General features: G+C 53.4%; 2 protein-coding genes and 1 long non-coding RNA gene across 7 annotated transcripts in view; 1 reads left to right on the top strand and 2 right to left on the bottom strand.

Moving 5' to 3' along the window:
* The window catches only part of Strn4 (striatin 4), a 24,988-nt gene extending 16,284 nt beyond the window's left edge, over positions 1-8,704 (bottom strand). For 2 of the 3 annotated variants that reach the window (XM_028854891.2, XM_028854890.2), the window contains exons 1-4: positions 8,385-8,704; positions 2,043-2,146; positions 1,571-1,644; positions 364-442 (exon numbers count right to left, since the gene is read on the bottom strand). In XM_028854891.2, the coding sequence (XP_028710724.1) occupies positions 364-442; positions 1,571-1,644; positions 2,043-2,146; positions 8,385-8,681 (554 nt within the window). In that variant the 5' untranslated portion in view covers positions 8,682-8,704. Of the gene's footprint in view, positions 1-363; positions 443-1,570; positions 1,645-2,042; positions 2,147-5,826; positions 6,214-8,384 lie in introns of those variants that run through there. The other variant, XM_028854892.2, reaches the window with a different exon arrangement.
* On the top strand, positions 8,270-15,381 carry LOC114681405 (fukutin related protein). 3 transcript variants are annotated; one of them, XM_028854894.2, is made up of 3 exons: positions 8,270-8,309; positions 9,936-9,998; positions 12,665-15,381. In XM_028854894.2, exon 3 carries the CDS (start codon positions 12,706-12,708, stop codon positions 14,188-14,190), a length of 1,485 nt encoding a protein of 494 aa, XP_028710727.1. In that variant the 5' UTR covers positions 8,270-8,309; positions 9,936-9,998; positions 12,665-12,705; the 3' UTR covers positions 14,191-15,381. The 3 variants fall into 3 exon arrangements, with proteins under 3 accessions (XP_028710727.1, XP_028710729.1, XP_028710728.1); XM_028854896.2 differs by having other exon boundaries at positions 8,281-8,309; positions 9,939-9,998; XM_028854895.2 differs by lacking the exon at positions 8,270-8,309 and adding an exon at positions 8,911-9,277 and having other exon boundaries at positions 9,939-9,998.
* On the bottom strand, positions 9,419-12,804 carry LOC119087288. The gene is made up of 3 exons (XR_005090709.1): positions 12,717-12,804; positions 10,094-10,239; positions 9,419-9,990 (listed from the first exon to the last, which is right to left on the bottom strand). It is a non-coding gene; the product is annotated as an uncharacterized LOC119087288 (long non-coding RNA).
* Positions 15,382-19,832: the final 4,451 nt, after the last annotated feature.

Genomic DNA, 19,832 nt, shown 5'->3' on the forward strand with positions numbered 1-19,832 from the left:
GGCAAGCCAATAAGGCTCCCCTTCTCCGAAGTCCTGGGTTGAACCCACAGCACCCAGGTACTACTACCGCTATAATTTAATTTCACTCTTTAAAAAATATTTTTCCCCCAACATTATTCTTTTAAAAGGAAATGTCAGAGAGGCATGCAGGGTCAAGTTCGGGGTGTGGGAGGGTGGCCCCTGCTGCGGTGCCTTTCCCTCTAGTTCCCATGGGGTGATGGGTCATTCCAGCTTTGGCTGGTGGGATCCTGATAGTTCCTGTCCCAGGGGGACAGGAAGGACTGCAGATTCCTGGGCTTATCTTCGGAGTCAAGCTCGCTGTGTGTTTCATGCCCCATCCTGTCCCCCCCTCTCCTCACTCACTGCCGCAGAAGCTGTCGCCCCTCCTTCCACACCAACGGGCTGTTCTCCAGGGTGACCGACTCCACAGGGCCATTGGAGACTAGAGGGAGCAAAGAGGAGGCCGGCTCAGTCAGGCACGATGCTCTCTGTCACCCTCCTCTCCCATCCAGTCTGGATCTGCCACCATCACAGGCCTTGTCCCACTTCCTGAGCGCGCTCCACCCACTCTCCCACTCCAAGTGACTCCTCTCTTGGAAGCTCTCCTCACTAGGCTCTTGACTGGCCACTGCCAACCACCCCCACAATAGCAGAGCTGTGCCTCCACATGCACGGCTGGCTGTTGCTTTCTTATGCAAGGAGTGGGCAGTCTGGCTGCACTTCCTGGAACAGCTCTGAGAGCCTAGGAAAGCCTGCCTCCCATGCTACAGCTTTCACCTCTCAGGATGAGGTGAGGCTGGCTGGGAAACTTGCTCTGTGCATTGCTCATCAGTTATCCACTGGGCATCTATAAGGCTGGGCTAGATGCCTGGGCCATACCAATCAAGAGCTTACATCTTGGTAGGAGAAGCATGGAACGAAATGATGACCTCCCTTAGCCCTGCAGGCGAGGCCTTTACAGAGCCCTGGGCCAAGCTCCCAGCATCACCAGCATTGCCAAGCACGCTGGTGCCCTTGCCACTGGGTCTACCTTCACTGACTGGATACTAGTGCCTCACCTGAAAACATCCCCCTCACTCCCATGGGCATCTGATCCCTCCTTCCAGAAGCTTAAGCCACCAGTGCCCACAGAACAGAATCACATCTATTCTGCTCTCTGCTGTGGCCCTGTTCTGTGACAGGAAGCCAGCACATCACATATCAATTTTTGAGGGTAAATGACTGAATGACAGCCCAGTGCAAACACCACCTCTTCAGTGATATCTTTCCAGTGCTTTCCACAGCATGCTATAAATAGTTCCACTCACTCTAACAGGGGCTGCTGGGGCATCCATCATGTCTCTGAGGACAGCAGGATGGCAGACAGGTAGTGCTGGGCACTGTGTCTGACACAGGACTGATGATGGAAGGAGACACTGAGGATGCAACTCCACCCCACTCTAGCCCTATGGCCACTGCTGCTTTTCACGGAGCAAAGAAAGCAAGTGCAGGCCATCTGCAACTTCTCTATGCCAAGCAGCTGCAGTGCTGGGGTGGGGGGTGGTCTAGGGAGGATGCAAGGGGCAGGTACCTTGTTCTGACAGATCTGCTTTCTTCTCCCCCTGATTCAGGTCTGTCCCAAACTTCAGTTTATGATATTTGGCCCTAAAAGAGCAAATAACAAATGAATAGAGAAGTGTAGACAGGGCAAGTCCCAGGGCCTCCTTCATTCACTCCCTGCCCCACAGGCACCAGCTCTAAGATTCCCAGTTACCCTCCTCCTGAAGCCTCAGTTCCTCCCCAGAACCATGGCCAGCAACACCATCAGACTATGGCAAGAATAAGCAAGGTAGCAGCTGTCTAGAATTGGTGCACACAGTAGGTTTGCCATGGCCCCAGTGCTGCTGCTGGCATCTGAATCCCACCCACTACAATCTGCTTCACCCTGATCCTAGGGATGATGGGAGGAGGGAGGTAGAGAACCTTCCTCTGTTGGCAGGAGTGCAGCTGCCAGCCTGCCAGCCTGTCTGGAACAGTGACCTCTCTGGCGGGGCAGGGCTCACCTCTCCTGCTTCAGCGCATACTCCAGCATCTTGATCCGCCGCACCAGGTCCGTCTTGAGATTCTCTTGGCCTTTCCTCTCGCCCTGGAGGAAAGCCACCTGAGCCTGGGACAGAAGAGAAAGGAGGACAACAGGGCTCAGGGTTACTGATGCTGTGTCTCCCTCCCCATTCAGACACGGCTTCAGCCCCTCCCCCACAGCAATGCCAGGGTTCAACGAGAGAGGACATGCTCCAGGGTCTCTAGGTATATCACCTATAAAAGAGCTCAGTTTATAATCTCAGCACTTGGGAGGCTGAGGCAGAGGGATTGCTATGAGTTCAAGTCTAGTGTGGGCGAAGATAAGACTCTACCTTAAAAAAAAAAAAGGGCAGGCAGGCAGGGAAGCAAGCTGAGGAGGCATTTTTAACCCAAGAAGTTCAAACAGGGGCAGCACAGCCTGACTTGGCTGTGGCCTTCTGAGGAGTTAGGTCAGGGATGGGTTGGGGGTGTTAAGCATTAAGAGCCCTGGACTCCTCCCTCCCGCATCAGCTGCTGTCCCTATGGTTGCTGGTGGAGGTGGTATCCCACTATTCCTTCAGAGCATCTGTTGCTGGAAGGCGTAGGAAGCTACTTCTGGGGCTCAGGGACAAGAGTAGGAGGCTGGGCTCAGCTCCCGCTACAGTGCAGAAGCTGTTCGAAGCTTCCTGCTGCCCAGGGCATGAAGAGATGTGCCACAGACATGGCATACAGTTCCTGCCAGGCTCTCCTCCCTGTCTGCTAGTTGGGCTACCCTAGTCAGCTCCAGTCTGTCAACAGGCCATTTAGAGACATTGGGCCAACAGCACCCCCAATCATGTTCTGGAAGCCCTTCCACCAAAGCCCAGGTCACGGGGCTCTTGCTGGCTTTCCCAGAATGGCTCCACTGTTCCCACCCAAGGCAGCCTGAGAGCCAGGTGTGGCTCTGCCGCTGATCTGCTGCAGATACTAAGTGGCTCCTCAGGCCTCCCTCTGCTAAGAGAACAGAGCACCGGGGCATTCTCTCTCACATGCAGCTCCAACCTGCAATGAGAGCTGCTGTATCAGCCCCTGCCTTTGCCTCTCTTCATTTTCTCTCCCCGTCCACTAACTCAAAATCCCAGCTAGTCAAAGGGACCTAACCCTTGAACCAAGACCCATCAGGGAGAGAGGCTTGGGAGGCCAGCCCTTGCAGATGGCTATCTTCCTGGGGCCCTGCTTCCTACATATCACAGGCCTCAAGTGCTTCCAGGGCTCCCCCAAAAGCTCACAGGCTGACCTGCCTGGTTCTTCCACTCACACTGTTCATCCTCTCCTTGAGGGTAGCAAGGCCCTGGCCTATCTGCCCTGCCCCTGTACCCCAGGCTTGCTGTGTCTCACCTCCTTTTACCAGGGTTAACAGAGAACTGAGGCTGACCAGAAGTTAGGGAAGGGAGGGAGGGAGCTGCAGGCAGAGACAGACAACAGGGCAGGGCAGACTAAAGGCTCTCGTACAAGGACAGCAAGGCAGCATCAGAATGTGAACTAGGACCAGTGAACCAAGTGAGAGAAAGGGCCATGGGCCACAGAGATGAACAGGAAGAGCACGGGAAGCCACAGGAGAAAGCTATAACCAGGTGGGTACCAAAGCCATTACAACCACATGTGGAGAACCAAGTGTGAATTTAGCAAAGCTCAAAGAGGAGGCACCCCAATAAAAGCAGCCGCCACAGAACCCCTGGGGCTGGGCTGAGGATGTTAAAGTGCTGGCCCAGCATGCATGAAGCCCTAAATCTGATCTCCAGCACCACATAAAATGGGGCATGGTAGCACTGATGTCTGCAATCTCAGCAAACACATGAATAAATAAATCCAATAAAAACTTTTTTAAACCCAGAAGAACTGAGACTAGCTGAGTGGAGGCCTCGGAGCGCCGTCTCAGTCTGCTGTCCTCTTCCCAGCAGTTCCTCTGGTAGAGAAGAGAGGACGGAGAACCAAGATGTGGCTGAAGTGTCTTGGACTGGGGAAGTGTTGGCACTGGCCTGTCTCCTTCCTACATGGGGGCAGCAGAGGAGCTGGGAGCTAGAAGGGCCACACCCTCCAGCCACAGGGCCCCAACACCCTGAGTTTCATCCTGGGGCTGCCTCTCTCCCAGGCTGCTCCCCTAAGGCAGCATCCTCGTGGAACAGAGCCGCTCCTGCTGCAGACCTCCCTATCCGCAAGCTCCCATTCGGTGTGGCCTGGAGCCTATAGCTCACACAGCTCCTGGTAGGGAGAGCTTCTTTCTACTGGTCCCAGAGTGCCCAGGAGGCTGGGGTTTCTCCCTGGAGCCTCATCTACTCTCTCCACTGCAAGAACATCAGGTTAGAGCTCTCCCCAGGGCTCCCTTCTCAGAAGCACAGAGCAGAGCCCCACAATCGACTTTATGCATGAGCACAGACAGTTCTCTGCAGTCTCCTGAATAAAGCAGCCTCTTCTGCTGGTCTAGAAGGTTCTGAGGGGCAAGAGCACACCATCTGCTCCTGAGAAGCATCTATCCCAACACATTTCTACATATTATCCAAGTGCACTCCACTATTTCTCTGCTCTGAACTCTGGAATCTCCTGGCCAGCCCTCTTCCCACACGTGTCCTGAGCACTGTATCACAACCAGCCACGGCCAGCTTCTCAGTACCGACACTGCCCTTCAGAAAGTGTGAGCGCTGGACGGAAGAAAGGTGAGTGAGGAGGGACACTGCTCGCCAGACATGCTGATGCACATCCATTACAAAGGATGGGATTATTCCTGTAACGGTGCAGACCTGTAATTCCAGCACTCCTAAGGCTGAGGCATGAAGATTTCGAGTTTGAGGCCATCCTGGGCTATAGAGTAAGACCTGACTCAAAAATAAAAAGGGGCCAAATGTGGTAACAAGCGCCTTTAATTCCAGCACTCAGGAGCTAGAGGTGTGTTCGTGTGTGTGTGTGTGTGTGTGTGTGTGTGTGTGTGTGTGTGTGTGTGTGTGTGGTGGGGGGGTATCTGTGAGTTTAAGGCCAGCATGATCTACATATGAAGTTCCAATACAGCCATAGTTACACAGCAAGACCCTGCCTCAAAAATAAACAAACAAGCCGGGCGGTGGTGGTGCACGCCTTTAATCCCAGCACTCGGGAGGCAGAGGCAGGCGGATCTCTGTGAGTTCGAGGCCAGCCTGGGTTACCAAGTGAGTTCCAGGAAAGGCGCAAAGCTACCCAGAGAAACCCTGTCTCGAAAAACCAAAAAAAAAAAAAATAAAATAAAATAAACAAACAAACAAATAAATCAATGAATGGAGAGAAGCGCATGGGCCAAGGAGATGGTTTAGTGAGTAAAGATGCCAGCTGCCAAGTCTGCTGCCTGAGTTCCATCTCAGGACCCACATGGTGGAAGGAGAAAGTCAACTCCTGCAATTTGTCATCTGACCTCCACAATAAACAAACTTAATTTTTAAAATTAAAATCTAGCCAGGTATGGTGGTGCACACCTTTAATCCCAGGACTTGGAGGCAGAGGCAGGCGAATCTCTGTGAGTTCAAGGCTAGTCTGGTCTACATAGTGAGTTCCAGGACAGCCAGAACTACATAGTTAAGACCCTGTCTTGAAACAAACAAACAAAAATAAATAAAATAAAAATGTAAAAAGGAGTACAAAAGAGATCAATCATTTTTTAAAGACATCTACTTCACCACTCTGTATCACGCTCACACAGGATCAACTCAGTCATCAGAGCCGTGTCTTGTGTGTGTATATGAATGCATGTGTGCAGAAGTACTGTTCCTCAGGCACCCTTACCTTGCTGAGTGAGACAGACCTCTCCTCAGTCTGGAGCTCTTAGTGGGTAGGCGTACTGGCCAGTGAGGCCCAGGAACCTGCCCTTCTCTACTTCTCCAGCACTGGGTCACAAGTGTGTGCTGCTGCCAGGCCTGCTCTTTACCAGGGTTCTGGGGAATCAACTCAAGTCCTCACACTTGTCCAGCAAGTACCTCACCAACTGAGCTGTTTCCTGAGGCCTCAGAGATATTTCTGACAGGTTTGGAAAGGTGGAAACAATCCTAAAAATCCATTGACAAGGGTTAAAATAAATAAGCTATGGTATAAATACCCATGGGAACACTACACCGTTATCAAAAAAGAGCTCTCTCTGCTGATAGGAAAAGGAGACTTGATGAAAAGTCACAAAGTGGTATATTCTAGCACATTCCCATTCATTCTGTGCATGCGCGCGCGCGCGCGCGCGCACACACACACACACACACACACTTGCACACCCCTGATGTTTGACTTATAATGTAACAAAAGTACAAAATGATGACGCTGGAGCCTCTTACAGAGTGCGCTCCATGAGTTCCACAAAGGGTTACTGAGGGGACAGACACATACCTCTCATTAAGAGGTAGCACACACCTGTAATCCCAACACTTAGAATGCTGAGGCAAGAGGACAGCAAGTTTGAGTTGAGCTTGGCCTATACAGCAAGTGTGTGTGTGTGTGGGGGGGGGGTTTACAGTGGATGTAACACTGTCAGTTGTGCTCATGTTCAAGTTCCAGAGGCCAAGATTCAGCCCTCAGTCTGCTATGAGGGCTTGAGTGACCTGCCAAGGCCTCTAAGCTTCCCTGGAGACTTTGCTCACCTGTGCTGAGTATCGAGGGGAAAGATCAGCCCTGCCACTTACTGCTGTGATCCGCATATTCACCTGCCTTCCCCAAACCCCGCTCCTCCTCTGCGTGCTAAAACAGAGAGGAAGAGACCCCATCTCCCTTCGCAGGGTGCTACGAGAATTAAGTGATAGCATGTATCACAGTACTTAACACAGTGTCCAGCACATAATATGCCCTGAACAAATAGCAGCTGCTGTCATTATTGCTGAGTGAGGTAATGACATTGGCCCTGCCTACATAATGGGGTATTGAGAAGATCTGATGAGATGTATGCTGGGAAAGAGCCTTAGTTAGAGTTGGGCACAACACGAGGAGCACTTACATAAGGATTTCTCTCCCACCACAGCCTCAGCTACCACCAGCTAAGGACGGGAGAAAAGCAGGATGTTCTCCTCATCCATCCCATGGACAAAATTCGAATCAGTCACTTATTTGGAGCCCTACTTCAATTAGAGAGGAACGAGCACACTGGAAACACAAAGATGGACTGCCAGAAGCCAACTACTGCCTGTTTCTGTTGTTAACATCCCAGTCTAGGAACCATTTGACTCCTGGTGGCCCGTCCCTGAAGGCCTTCAAGTGCTCACCTTTCTGATTGGCAGATCTGAAAGACCACTATCCACCAAGAGTACCTTGTTCAAGGTCACAGAGCCCAGCCCAACTCCTTCCTATTCCATGAACCATCACCTGGCACGTTTCTGCTCCACAAACCATCAAGTCCCTTTTCAGGACCTTGCACAAATACTTCTCTCATGGAGGTCCCCCTCATGCTGTCTCTCCCGCTAACTCATCACCCAAAGGCACCTCGGTTCCTCTTCACTGTGTCCATCACAGGCGCGCTTGTCTTCACACTGGATCTATCCAACACATGTCCCTACAGCTCAGAGCTTCCGACCTAACATCCTTACATCTTTCATACCAGAAACATCGCTCTACTGCCTCCAAGACCCCAAACTGTCGCTCTCCACCCTCAAGCTCCCCTCCGGCTTCCTAAAATATGTCCTCTGCCCACTCCGTGATTCCACCCAAACGGTCCCTTCCCTGCATGGTACCCACACATCCCCGAAGTGTCCCTTCTTGCATACTTCATCCTGGGACACTTCCCATAAACCTCCCCCACCCACCCACCCACCCTCCTCAGTCCTCACGCTGCCACTTTTCAATTCCTCCAGGCCGGACACTCCCCCCAAGGTACCCATCCCAGCTCTCAAGACTTTCTCCTCCTCCACTCCCGGCATCCAGTGAGTGTCAAGAGGGTGCCACCCCAAAAGGCAGCTCGCCCATCCCACCCTGACAGCTGGCATCTGGTTAGGATCCGGGTACGAGGCGTTTGTATTCACGCAGACCCCCACCCACCCACGTTCTCAGCGCGCCCCGTCCCCGAGGGCCCCGGACTCGCGTCGCTCAGGCACCCCTCGGCCCGGGCCCGTCCCTCCCCCTCGGGGCTGCCCCCAGCCCGCTCCGCCCGGGCTCGGTTCCTCTGGCCGGCCCGGGCCCGCGTCCCGCCCCGAGGCCCCGGGGACCCCGCCGCCGGCCCGTCGCCGTCCCGCCCGCCCCCTCCCGGCCGTCCGGCGGCCATTGCTCCAAGATGGCGGCGGCGGCGGCGGCGGCGGCGGGTGAGGCGAGGCCGGGGCCGGGGCCGGGGCGGGGGGCGCGGGGCGCGAGAGGGCGGCGGCGGCGGCGGCGCTCACCTGCAGCTCGGCGCGCTCGGCCTCCCAGCGGGCCTTCTCGGCTTCGAAGCGTGCCCACTCGTGCTGGATAAAGTGCAGGATCCCAGGCAGGCTGAGGGGCTCCGGACCCGCCGCCGTGGGGCCCGGGCTGCCGCCGCCGCCGCCGCCGCCACCACCTCCTTTCCCTACCGGGCCGGGCCCAGGCGCCGGGCTGGAGGCCGGGGCCGCCGCTGTCGGAGTGGGAGCCGTGCCCGAGCCCAGAGGGCGGCAGGAGGAGGCGGCCGAGGCGACCGCGGCGGCCGCTCGCTCCTCCATCATGGAGGCCCCGGGGCCGGCCCGCGCGCCCGCCGTGCCTCGCGCGCCTGCGCGGACGCGCAGCCTCACACACTCACTCACACACCCCCACCTCGCGTGCCCGCGCGCGCGCGCGCTCCCGCTCCGGGCGGGCGGGCGAGGGGAGCGGAGGCGAGCGCGGGAGCTGGGCGCGCGCCTCGCCCACCCCGGGTGGGGGGTCGACCCCCCACCCCGATGGTGTGCGCGCGCCGGGGTGCGGATCGGGGAGGGGGAGGCGAAGGGCTGCCTCCACTTACGCTAGGGACCTAGGGCCCCTCGCCATTGTCCCCCTTGCAGGAGTGAGACGGAACGGGACTTCTTTCTGCCTTCTCCCCAGTGTCCCCTTTCCCCCTTCCAGATGCAAATACCAACCCCCCCATCACTTTCACTCATTAAGGGGGAGGGGAGAAATAAACGACCTGGGGTGATTTGGGGAGTGAGATCCGTCCTGAGCCCTGACCAAGTCTGTTGTCATAGCAACCCTTTCCAACCTGGAGGCCTCTTCCAGCCCCCTCCCATTTTGCGTATGTGGAGCCCCGAACCTCTACTATCATTGATTGCACCGGGAGGAGGTTGCTAAGGTAACCCAAGTCCCTGGTGGTTCTTCTGACCCTATCCTCATCAGTTACTATGGCAACCTCTCCTCACCTAGTGCTCAGGTAGAGAAGAACCCAGCCCCAAAGACATTCCTCTAAGAAGAATGCCTCAGCCCCACCCCTCCCCCAGCCAACCCAGTTGGCATTACCATGGTAACCATCTCCCCTTCCCATATGGGAGGTCCGTGGACAAACCAACCAGGTGTTTTTATTTAGAGGAGAAGTGCTGCTGTGGGACAGTTGCTATGGTTACAGGGCCTGGGCCATTTCCAGGGAGATGAGAAACAGTCAAAGCCATGCCCTGGTTACTATAACAGGGCAATCTCCCACCTTCTAGTGATCCAGAAAGATAGGGGATGTTTTAGGATTATCTCCAAAGGGTGCATGTGTCTAGGGAAGAGGTTGTCATGGTAACAGCTGCTGTCACGTCTGCCCTTGGACACCATCATGGAAGGATAGTTAGATCTGATAACTGATACACCTTCTGCCCATCTACCCCACTCCTGAGACAATTGAAGTGGTAACCCAGCTTATGGACTTCAAACAGGAAAAAAAGAGTCCTCGACTTCTTTTGTGGGTAGAATGAAATTGAGCTTTGTTGCATGGAGTTGGCTCATTTGATGTTTTCTGGTTCCTCCCTCAGCAGAGCAGATGACTCAAGGTGGAGCCACCCTCCTTGATCACCCTCAGCCTGAAACCTAGGGAGGTAAGCAGTCTCCTCAACATCACAAGAATCACACAGATACTGCCCTTTCTGTGTCCTTAAAGGCTTTCCTGAATAGACCTCCTTTTGGTACCTACCTGGGTGACGAGGCTCAGGCCAAATCCAAGTGATCCACTTACATACACTTTAAAAACATCACATATTTATATTGTGTGCATGTACATGTGTAAGAGGTCGGGGGACAACTTGCTGGAGTTGATTCGTTCCTTCTATTGTGTGGGTCCTGGAAATCAAATTCAGGTCAGACTTAGTGTCAAGCACTTTTACCTGCTGGGCCATCTCAGACTTTATGCACTGTTTTGTTGGTTTTTGTTGGTTTGGAATTTTTCTGACAGTCTCACGTAGCCCAGGCTGGCCTCAAACTCAAGCAGTGGCCAAGGATGACCTTGAATTTTTAATGCTCCTGCCTCCACCTCCCAAGAGCTGTGACTCCACACCACTTCTAGCATATAAAATGTTGGAGGGGGGATGGAAAGCCAGTAAGATTCAGCTTCACTCTCCCTTCCCTGACCACTCCTCCTAGTTCAGTCCCTGTGTTACTCACTAATGCCCCCTGCTGGTCTCCTACCTAAGTTGTTTTGGTTTGCCTGTCTTCTCGGGACCACAGATCTCTGAACGCAAGGGTTGGGATTGGGGTTGGGGCTGAGGACGTAGTTTAGCTGGTAGACTGCTTGTGGAAGATGGTGGTGCATCCCTGTAATCCCAGCCCAGTCCTTGTTAGGTGGAATCATCCTCAGCTATATACCCTAATTCAAGGTCAGCCTGGCCCACATTGAGACCCTGTCTCAAAAACAGCCTGGCACAGAGTACTTGGTAAGTACCCACTTGATATACTGACTTCAGTTGGTAAGTCATGTGGCATATTCAGGTTCTCAAGCACCTGTCTGTCAGCTCTGGAAGAGATGTAGTGAAAGAATTGGGCTATGTGATTGATTGCAAAAAGAAAAGAACCAGAGTTGGGTGGACATAGTGACATATGCCTGTAATCCCAGCAGTCAGAAGGGCAAGAGCTTCTTAGTTCAAAGCCAGCCTTCAATACACAATGAGATCCCATCTCACAAAGCAAGATGATTTACTAGGGTTTTTCAGTTGTGTGTGTGTGTGTGTGTGTGTGTGTGTGTGTGTGTGTGACAAGGTCTCACTGTGTACACCAGGCTGGCCTCAAACTCATAGAGATCCCCTTGATTCTGCCTCTAGAATACTGGGATTAAAAGTGAGTACCACAGCTGGGCGGTGGTGGTGGTGGTGGTGGTGGTGGTGGTGGTGGTGGTGCACGCCTTTAATCCCAGCACTCGGGAGGCAGAGGCAGTCGGATCTCTGTGAGTTCGAGGCCATCCTGGTCTACAGAGTGAGATCCAGGAAACGCACCAAAACTACACAGAGAAACCCTGTCTCGAAAAACCAAAAAAAAAAAAAAAAAAGTGAGTACCACTGTGCCCTTTGGTTTACTGGTTTGAAATAGGATTCCAGAACTAGCTTCTTGCATCATGTCCCATGTTCCTCTTCTCTGCTGTGTGACTGAGCAAGTGACTTCACCTCTCTGTGCCTCAGCTTCCTCGATTTATTTTTATTTAAGTGTTTGAGTGTTTTGCCTGCCTGCATGTCTGTGTACTAACTACATGCATGCCTGGTGCCCATGGAGGCCAGAAGAGGGCACCAGAGCCCCTGGAACTGGAGTTACAGACAGTTGTGAGCAGCCTTGTGAGTGCCGGGAATCGAATTCCAGGACTCTGGAAGAGCAACCAGTGCTCCTCACTGTTGAACCATCTCTCCAGCCCTGTTTTGTGTTTGTTTGATTAGGATTTCCCCCTCTTCCTTATTGTACTGGGGATGAAACATTTTAATGCTGTGCAATTATGCCACTAAAAGCCACACCCTTGGTGGACTCCTTGATGGTGAATTCCAGGCTAGGCTTCTATTGCTAAGCCATGACCCCAGCCCTCTTTAAAATAAAAATAAAAACAGGGCCTGTAACCCTGGCTATCCTGGAATTCGCTATGTAAACCAGACTGGCTTTGAACTTATGGAGATCCACCTGCCTCTGCCTCCTGAGTGCAGGGGTTAAAGGGCAGTAGCTGTTGCCTCTTTCCTCCTCCTCCTCCTCCTCTTCTTGCTTTTGGGTTTTTTGTTTTGTCTCTTGAGGCAGAAAGTCTTACTATGTAGCTGATGCTCTCCTTGAACTCTCCATCCTGCTTCTGCTTTTCTGAAGGCTGTTTTGTTTTGTTTTTTGAGACAGAGTTTCTCTGTATAGCTTTGTGTCTTTCCTGGATCTCACGCTGTAGACCAGGCTGGGCTCGAATTCACAGAGATCTGCCTGGCCCTGCCTCCCTAGAGCAGGGATTAAAGTGTGCCACCACTGCCCAGCTTGGACTACTGCTTTCAAAAAAATGTGATCAAATATACATGACATCAAATATATCATCTTAACCAGCCTTGCACACACAGCTAGGTGGTACATTTACACCTATGTGGTGTCCCACATCAGTAAACTCAACAATGGGAGGTAGCTGCAGAAAGATCAGCTGTCCAACCTAGGAAGTCCTGGAGGGCAAGTGCTGAGATCAGATCCAGGAAGAGGGATTTAGGGTTTGAGGGAAGGGGCCTGCCGACAACCTGCTCCAGTCTCCCTTTTCATCCTATCTCCCCAGGATGCCTTGGACGTCCCCGCTAGGGTCTGACATCGGGCCCCATGCGGCTCACCCGCTGCTGGGCTGCCCTGGCAGCCGCCATCATCCTCAACCTCCTAGTCTTCTTTTATGTGTCGTGGCTACAACACCAACCCAGAAACTCCCGGGCACGGGGCCTCCGCCGTACTCCTGCCACTGGTCCCCGAGTCACCGTCCTGATTCGGGAGTTTGAGGCCTTTGACAACGCGGTGCCGGAGCTGGTGGATTCCTTCCTGCAGCAGGACCCAGCCCAGCCCGTAGTGGTGGCGGCCGACACGCTCCCTTACCCACCCCTGGCCTTGCCACGCATCCCCAACGTTCGCCTGGCGTTGCTCCAGCCGGCCCTGGACCGGCCAGCCGCGGCCTCGCGCCCAGAGACATACGTGGCCACCGAGTTCGTGGCCCTGGTGCCTGACGGAGCGCGGGTCGAGTCACCAGGCCACCTGGAGCGTATGGTGGAGGCGCTGCGGGGGAGCAGCGCGCGCCTAGTAGCCGCCCCGGTCGCCACCGCCAACCCTGCGCGGTGCCTAGCACTGAACGTCAGCCTGCGGGAGTGGACTGCGCGCTATGGTCCAGCGCCCAGCGCGCCCCGCTGCGACGCCCTAGATGGTGATGCTGTGCTGCTGCTGCGCTCCCGAGACCTCTTCAACCTCTCGGTGCCCCTGGCGCGGCCTCTGGCCACCGGCCTCTTCCTGCAGACCGCCCTACGGGGCTGGACAGTGCAGCTGCTGGACTTGACCTTCGCCGCAGCGCGCCAACCTCCGCTGGCCACGGCCCACGCGCGCTGGAAGGCGGAGCGCGAGGGGCGCTCGCGGAGGGCGGCGCTACTGCGCACACTGGGCATCCGCCTGGTGAGCTGGGAGGGCGGGCGGCTCGAGTGGTTCGGCTGCAGTAAGGAGAGCGCGCGCTGCTTCGGGACAGTGGCGGGCGACACACCCTCCTACCTGTACGAGGGACGCTGGACACCGCCCTGCTGCCTGCGCGCGCTGCGCGAGACTGCCCGCTACGTGGTGGGCGTGCTGGAGGCGGCAGGCGTGCGCTACTGGCTGGAGGGCGGCTCGTTGCTGGGTGCAGCCCGCCACGGCGACATTATCCCCTGGGACTACGACGTAGACCTGGGCATCTACCTGGAGGACGTGGGCAACTGCGAGCAGCTGCGGGGCGCCGAGGCTGGCTCAGTAGTGGACGAACGCGGCTTCGTGTGGGAGAAGGCGGTGGAGGGCGACTTCTTCCGAGTGCAGTACAGCGAGAGCAACCACCTGCACGTGGACCTGTGGCCCTTCTACCCCCGCAATGGCGTCATGACCAAGGACACGTGGCTGGACCACCGGCAGGATGTGGAGTTCCCGGAGCACTTCCTGCAGCCGCTAATCTCCCTGCCGTTTGCCGGCTTCATGGCACAGGCCCCTAACAACTACCGCCGCTTTCTGGAACTCAAGTTCGGGCCCGGCGTCATCGAGAACCCTGAGTACCCCAACCCTGCACTCTTAAGCTTGACAGGTGGCTGAAACCCTGGTGCTTGTGTCTGGTGCCTGAGCACAGCAGGCTACAGGAAGCTGTTCTTTGCCTTTGGAGGTCCCGTGGATCTGGATAAGCTTGTTTGATTGGGCAGTGAGGCTGCGCACTGGAGAAAAAAAAGAGGTGAACTTGCCAAAGAAGACTTGAAAGAGCCCACAGGAAAAGTCCAGCTTTGGCAGGAACCCCGCCGAAGATTGAAGCAACACATATTCTTAAACCATGAGCTGGGGCTGTGTGTGCAGACCTCCTAGCCCATCCTAGTAATGGAGGAAAGTGGTGGCCTTTGATGGACAGGCCCAGGGATTAGAGCCCATCCTCGGGGCTTCGCACAGTCTCTGCCCTGTATTCCAGAGCCCTAGGCCCTTGGAAAGTGAGGTCCGGAGGACAGACCAGCCAGCCTCAGTCTACCACGTACAACTTAGGAGGCCCCGGACCAGTCTTGCTTTCTGCCTGTTTCCTCTCAGATACTGAATACCTCCATTGGTGTCTAGAACCCTCAGGATCCTTGGCTGCGGTGTTTGCTTCCTCCACTGGGGGGCGCATCTGGCCCGCTCCGCCTTTGATGACTGCCCGCTTCTCTGCTCCGTAGCCATCTTGGAGGGGCTCTGGGTGGTGGGACCGCCCTGGCCACCTCCCCTCCTCCTTGAATGGGGCACTTTCTTTGAGAGCGCTGCGTGAGGTAGCTGCTGCTTCTAACCCCTTCGTGCACCTGGAAGACTAGCAGGGCTCTGGTTTGGATCCTGGCTGACGTATTTATTACCTCTTTCAGTCCTCTGCACCTGCTTCCTTCCCCACTTGCCAGGAGGGGTAAACCTTTGCCACAGCTCACAGCTACAGAGCGCTTCCTGGGGCCCAGGCATACGCACGAATGGAATTATCCTCACTCCTACCCCCTTAATTGACAGCTGCTAATACATCCATTTTCCAGGGAGGATAACTGAGGCCAAAGTGGCCAATAGGAGACTCGAGTTCAGTCCATCATTTCAAGGCCCTCCTTACGTCCCGCTCCAGAAATAGTACCCAAGCGGGGCCTTGCAGTGCGCCATTTAACAGGTTAAAAATAACTTTCCCTATCTGATTATGCATATAAATCATGTTCGAACCACTATCACCAGGCTGTATATTGTTCAATAAGGCTTAAATTATGTTACTTTAAAATTAAAAAATCCAAGATGAAGAAAGCCTTTTGTTTTCTTGCTTCAAGGATTTGTTCCACACACTTCCTGGATGTGTGCTCTCCCCACCTCCATTTATTTTATTGGGAGGAGCAGGGGTTTGAGACAGGGTCTAACTTTGTAGCCTAGGCTGGCTTCAAGCTTAGGATCCTCCTGCCTCCGACTCTGGAGTGCTGGGATGGCAGGTGTGTACCAAAACGCCTGGCCCAATGGAGGATTTTTGTTGTTGTCCCTTGACCCAAGGTCTGTCCTCGTTGTGGATCCCAGGCTGGCCTGCAATGTGTAATTCTCCTGCCTCAGTCAGGCGCTGGTTATAGATACGTGCCCCTGCACTCTGGTCCTGATTTAAAAAACAACACAGGGATAGGGATGTAGCACGCGGGTTTATCTAGTCTGCACAGGCCCCAGGCTTGATCACCTGTACCACAAAATAGTACTAGCTAACTATTAAAGCATGGGATGCCAACACAGCTATATGTATTTGGGATCTCGGCTATTTAGGAGGCTGAGGCTGGAGTATTTCCAGCCCAGGAGTTCAAGGCTAGCCTTCAACACAGCAAGACCCCATCTCAACCAAACTAAAGGGAACCCCTAGAAGTGGTGGTGTCTGCCTACAGCCTCAGCCCTTGAGAGGTGGAGGCAGGGGGAGCAGGACTTCAAGGCCATCATCAACTACATGGAGAGTTCAGGCCAGCCTGGGCTACAAGTGACCATGTTTCAAAACAAACAAACTAACGATCAGGCCAAGCATAGTGGTGCACTCCCTTAGTCCCAGCACTAGGGAGGCAGAGGCAGGAGGATCTCTGTGAGTTCGAGGTCAGCCTGGTCCACGTAGCAAGCTCCAGGATAGCCAGGACTACACAGAGAAACCCTGTCTCAATCGAAAAGAAAGAAAGCAGGCTGAAGAAGCCATAGAGAGAAGCCAGTAAGCAGCACTCCTCCGTGGCCCCTGCCTCAGTGCCCACCTCTGTTCCTGCAATGACATCCTTCAGGGACAGATTGTGACCTGAGAGTTCTAAGATGAAATAAGCCCTTTTCTCCCCAAACTGCTTTCGGTCATGAAGTTAGGGCTTTTGTTTGTTTTGTTTTGTTCTTCTGAGACAGGGTTTCTCTGTGTAGCCCTGGCTGTCCTAGAACTCACTCTGTAAACCAGGCTGGCCTCGAACTCAGATCCACCTGCCTCTGCCTCCCGACTGTTGTGAGTGCACCAGCACACTCGGCTAGGTAAAGAAGCAATTGAAGGACATCCTGAGGTCATAGCTGAGCAAACCCTCTCCCATACAATACAATAAAATAATAATAATAATGTCGGTAAGAAGGCTCAGCAGGTAAAAACAACTTGTTGCCAAGTCTGACAGCCTGAGTTGGTCCCCAGGCCCCACATGGTGAAGAAGCATGCATGCCCTTCCCCAGTAAATTAATAAAGACTGTAAATTTACTACTTCACCAACTAATTATCAGCCAGAAGAGAAATGGTTTCTACATTTGAATAATCTATACATCCAGATCAGACCAACTAAATGTTAACCTTCCACACAGGCAAAAATACTATTGATCTTCGCCCCACATTGAAGTCTCCATTGTAAACACGAGGCCCTCTGTGAGGCTCTAACCGCCTCTGGATTTTCCAGGAAGTGCAACCAACACCCATGTAGAATGGGGGAAGCTTGTGTCGGCTTTCATCAGAGACTTGGCCAGGGCCTGCCCATCACCTCAGAAAATCTTGTTGCCCACGGCACTTGGCAATTGGCCTCTACACATCTTCCAGCACATTTGGAGCTGCTCGTTTAGTATCAGGATCAGACAAGCGCCTGGGGTTTCAGGAAGTGGGGGCAGGGGGCGCACACATTTACATATTACAAATGCCTAGCCTTTTGGCCAGGACTGTAGTCAGTGGCTGAGCGGCAGAGCGCTTGCTTAGCATGCAGAAGGTCTTAGGCTCAACCCCCAGCGCTTAAGGAGGGAGAGGCAGAAGAAGCAGGAGCTCAAGGGCAACCTTGACTACATAAAAACTTCCAAGCCAGCCTGGGCTACATGTTGAATTCTCAGCTAGTCTAGGCTACAAAGCAAGACCCTGTCTCAAAAAAAAAAAAAAAAAAAAAAAAAAAAACAGGACCAGAAGGAGAGAACTGAGATTTGTCCTCTGACCTCGGAATGCATGCCACATGCACAAAAATCAATAAATAAGTGCAAAAAAATTAAAACAGAAACCAAGTGACTAGAATAGGTAATGGGTGGGTAAGGGATGCATGGGATGGGGGTGAGGGTTGGATTAAAGATCCTCAGAGAAGACCTTGCTGAGATGACATTTGAACAAAGATTTGAAAGAGATGAAGAAAGATCCAAGTAGAGATTTGGGCCAAAGGTGTCTAGGGGAAGGACCAGCCAGAGAAAGAGCTCTGGGGCAAGAGCCAGCCTGGCATAAGCAAAAAATAACTAGCAGGCAAGACCAGGTCAGGGGGCTTGCCACCGAGCCTGAGACCCAAGTTCGATCCCCAGACCCCACATAGTGTAGGGAGAAAACTGACATATTCACACATATACATTGTACACATATTTGCACGCACATGCCCACAAACATGTATGCACACATATATTTAAACACACTTGGGGGGGGGGTTGAGACAGGGTTTCTCTATATAACAACCTTGGCTGTTCCTGCAACTCATTCTGTAGACCAAGCTAGCCTCAAACTCACATTCTGTGGGTCCTGGGGATTGAACTCAGATCATCTATAGGCCAGCCTGATCTACAGAGCAAGTTCCAGGGCAGCCAGGAGCCAGGGCTACATAGAGAAACCCTGTCTCGAAGAACCAGAAGAAGAAGGAGGAGGAGGAGGAGGAGGAGGAGGAGGAGGAGGAGGAGGAGGAGGAGGAGGAGGAGGAAGAAGAAGAAGAAGAAGAAGAAGAAGAAGAAGAAGAAGAAGAAGAAGAGGGACTGGTGATGGGAGTCGAAGATGGATGGATATGGTCAATATATATGGTACACCCTTAAGAAATTGTCAAATAATAAGTAATAGATACTCTAAAAAAATTTTTTTTTAAAGAAAGAAATAACAAAAGCTGGAGGGATGCTGAGGCCTGAAGTTTCAGGCTAGCTAGGACTATGGAGTGAGAACTTGTCTCAAAAAAAACAAATCTGCCAGGCAGTGGTGGCACACACCTTTAATCCCAGCACTTGGGAGGCAGAGGCAGGCGGATCTTTGTGAGTTCGAGGCCAGCCTGGTCTACAGAGCGAGATCCAGGAAGGGTGCAAAGCTACACAAAGAAACCCTGTCTCAAAAAAAAGAAAGGAAGAAAGAAAGAAAGAAAGAAAGAAAGAAAGAAAGAAAGAAAGAAAGAAAGAAAGAAAGAAAGAAAAGAAAAGAAAAATTCAAACCAACAAAAAGAGAGATCAGTGCGGCTGGAGTGTGTGGGGGTGGGTGGGTGGAATAAACTGCTGAAGGCGGGTGCTGCAGAGGCCTATGAACCGCGCCTGATGAGACACCTCTGAGCAGGAATGGGAGCTCCCAGAAGTAGGAACTGATGCCCTCTTGTGGACATATGGGGAACAACTCAACCCAGAGAGCGCTGAGGTAGGGAGTCTCAGAAGCCAAGGGTCAGGTGGACCAGGGAAGCGGCCAGTGTGGGAGGTGACAGGAGCCGGGTGTGGAGTTCTTTCCAGAGCAGGAAAATGTGGTGTGTGGTAGCTTGAGTATGAGATATGAATGCCCTGGGTTTGGTCCCCAGTGCCACATAAAACCGGGCACAGCGTCACATGGCTGTAATCCTAGCACTCAGAAGGTGGAGATAGGAGAGGCAGAAATTCAAGGTCAGCCTCAGCTACAAAGTACCAGGCAAGCTTGGGTTAAATGGGACACTGTCCAGGACAAAATAAAAAGGAAGGAAGGAAGGCCACTGAGCCAAGCATGGCAGTGGACATCTGTAACCCTAGCACTCAAGAGGATGGAAAGTTCAAAACCAACCTGGGATACATAGCTGGAACCTATCTCCCAAGGAAGGAAGGAAGAGGGGGGCCGGGAAGGAGGGAGGGAGGGAGGGAGGGAAAAAAGAGCCTACCATGCTACAACAGTTTGAACCCACGGAGGTAAAGTTATTGTCCACATGTCACAGAACTCAATCTTGGGATTGAACCCAGGACCACGTGCATGCTACTCCAGAAGCAGCGGCTGCCATCTGAGCTGCATCCCCGCCTACTCCTCTTCTGAGGCAAGGTCTGATGTAGCTTAGGCTGGCCTAGAACTCACTGTGTGAGGCCTAACCCTCCCGACCCTCCTGCCTCTGCCTCCCAAGTACTGAGGTTATAGTACAGCATGCATGTACTACCATGTGTATACACACACACACACACACACACATACACTCTCTTGCACACGCGCATGCAGTTGGGGGGTGGTGCGATCAGAGGACAATGTGCAGGAGTTGGTTCTGCCCTTCATTCTGTGGGTCCTTGGAACG

This window comes from Peromyscus leucopus, chromosome 1 (genome assembly GCF_004664715.2).
Source record: "Peromyscus leucopus breed LL Stock chromosome 1, UCI_PerLeu_2.1, whole genome shotgun sequence".
Taxonomy (NCBI): domain Eukaryota; kingdom Metazoa; phylum Chordata; class Mammalia; order Rodentia; family Cricetidae; genus Peromyscus; species Peromyscus leucopus.

What these genes read in the sequence shown, in the direction of transcription:
- LOC114681405 (XM_028854894.2), top strand. Translation starts at nt 12,706, where the DNA reads ATGCGGCTCACCCGCTGCTGGGCTGCCCTGGCAGCCGCCATCATCCTC.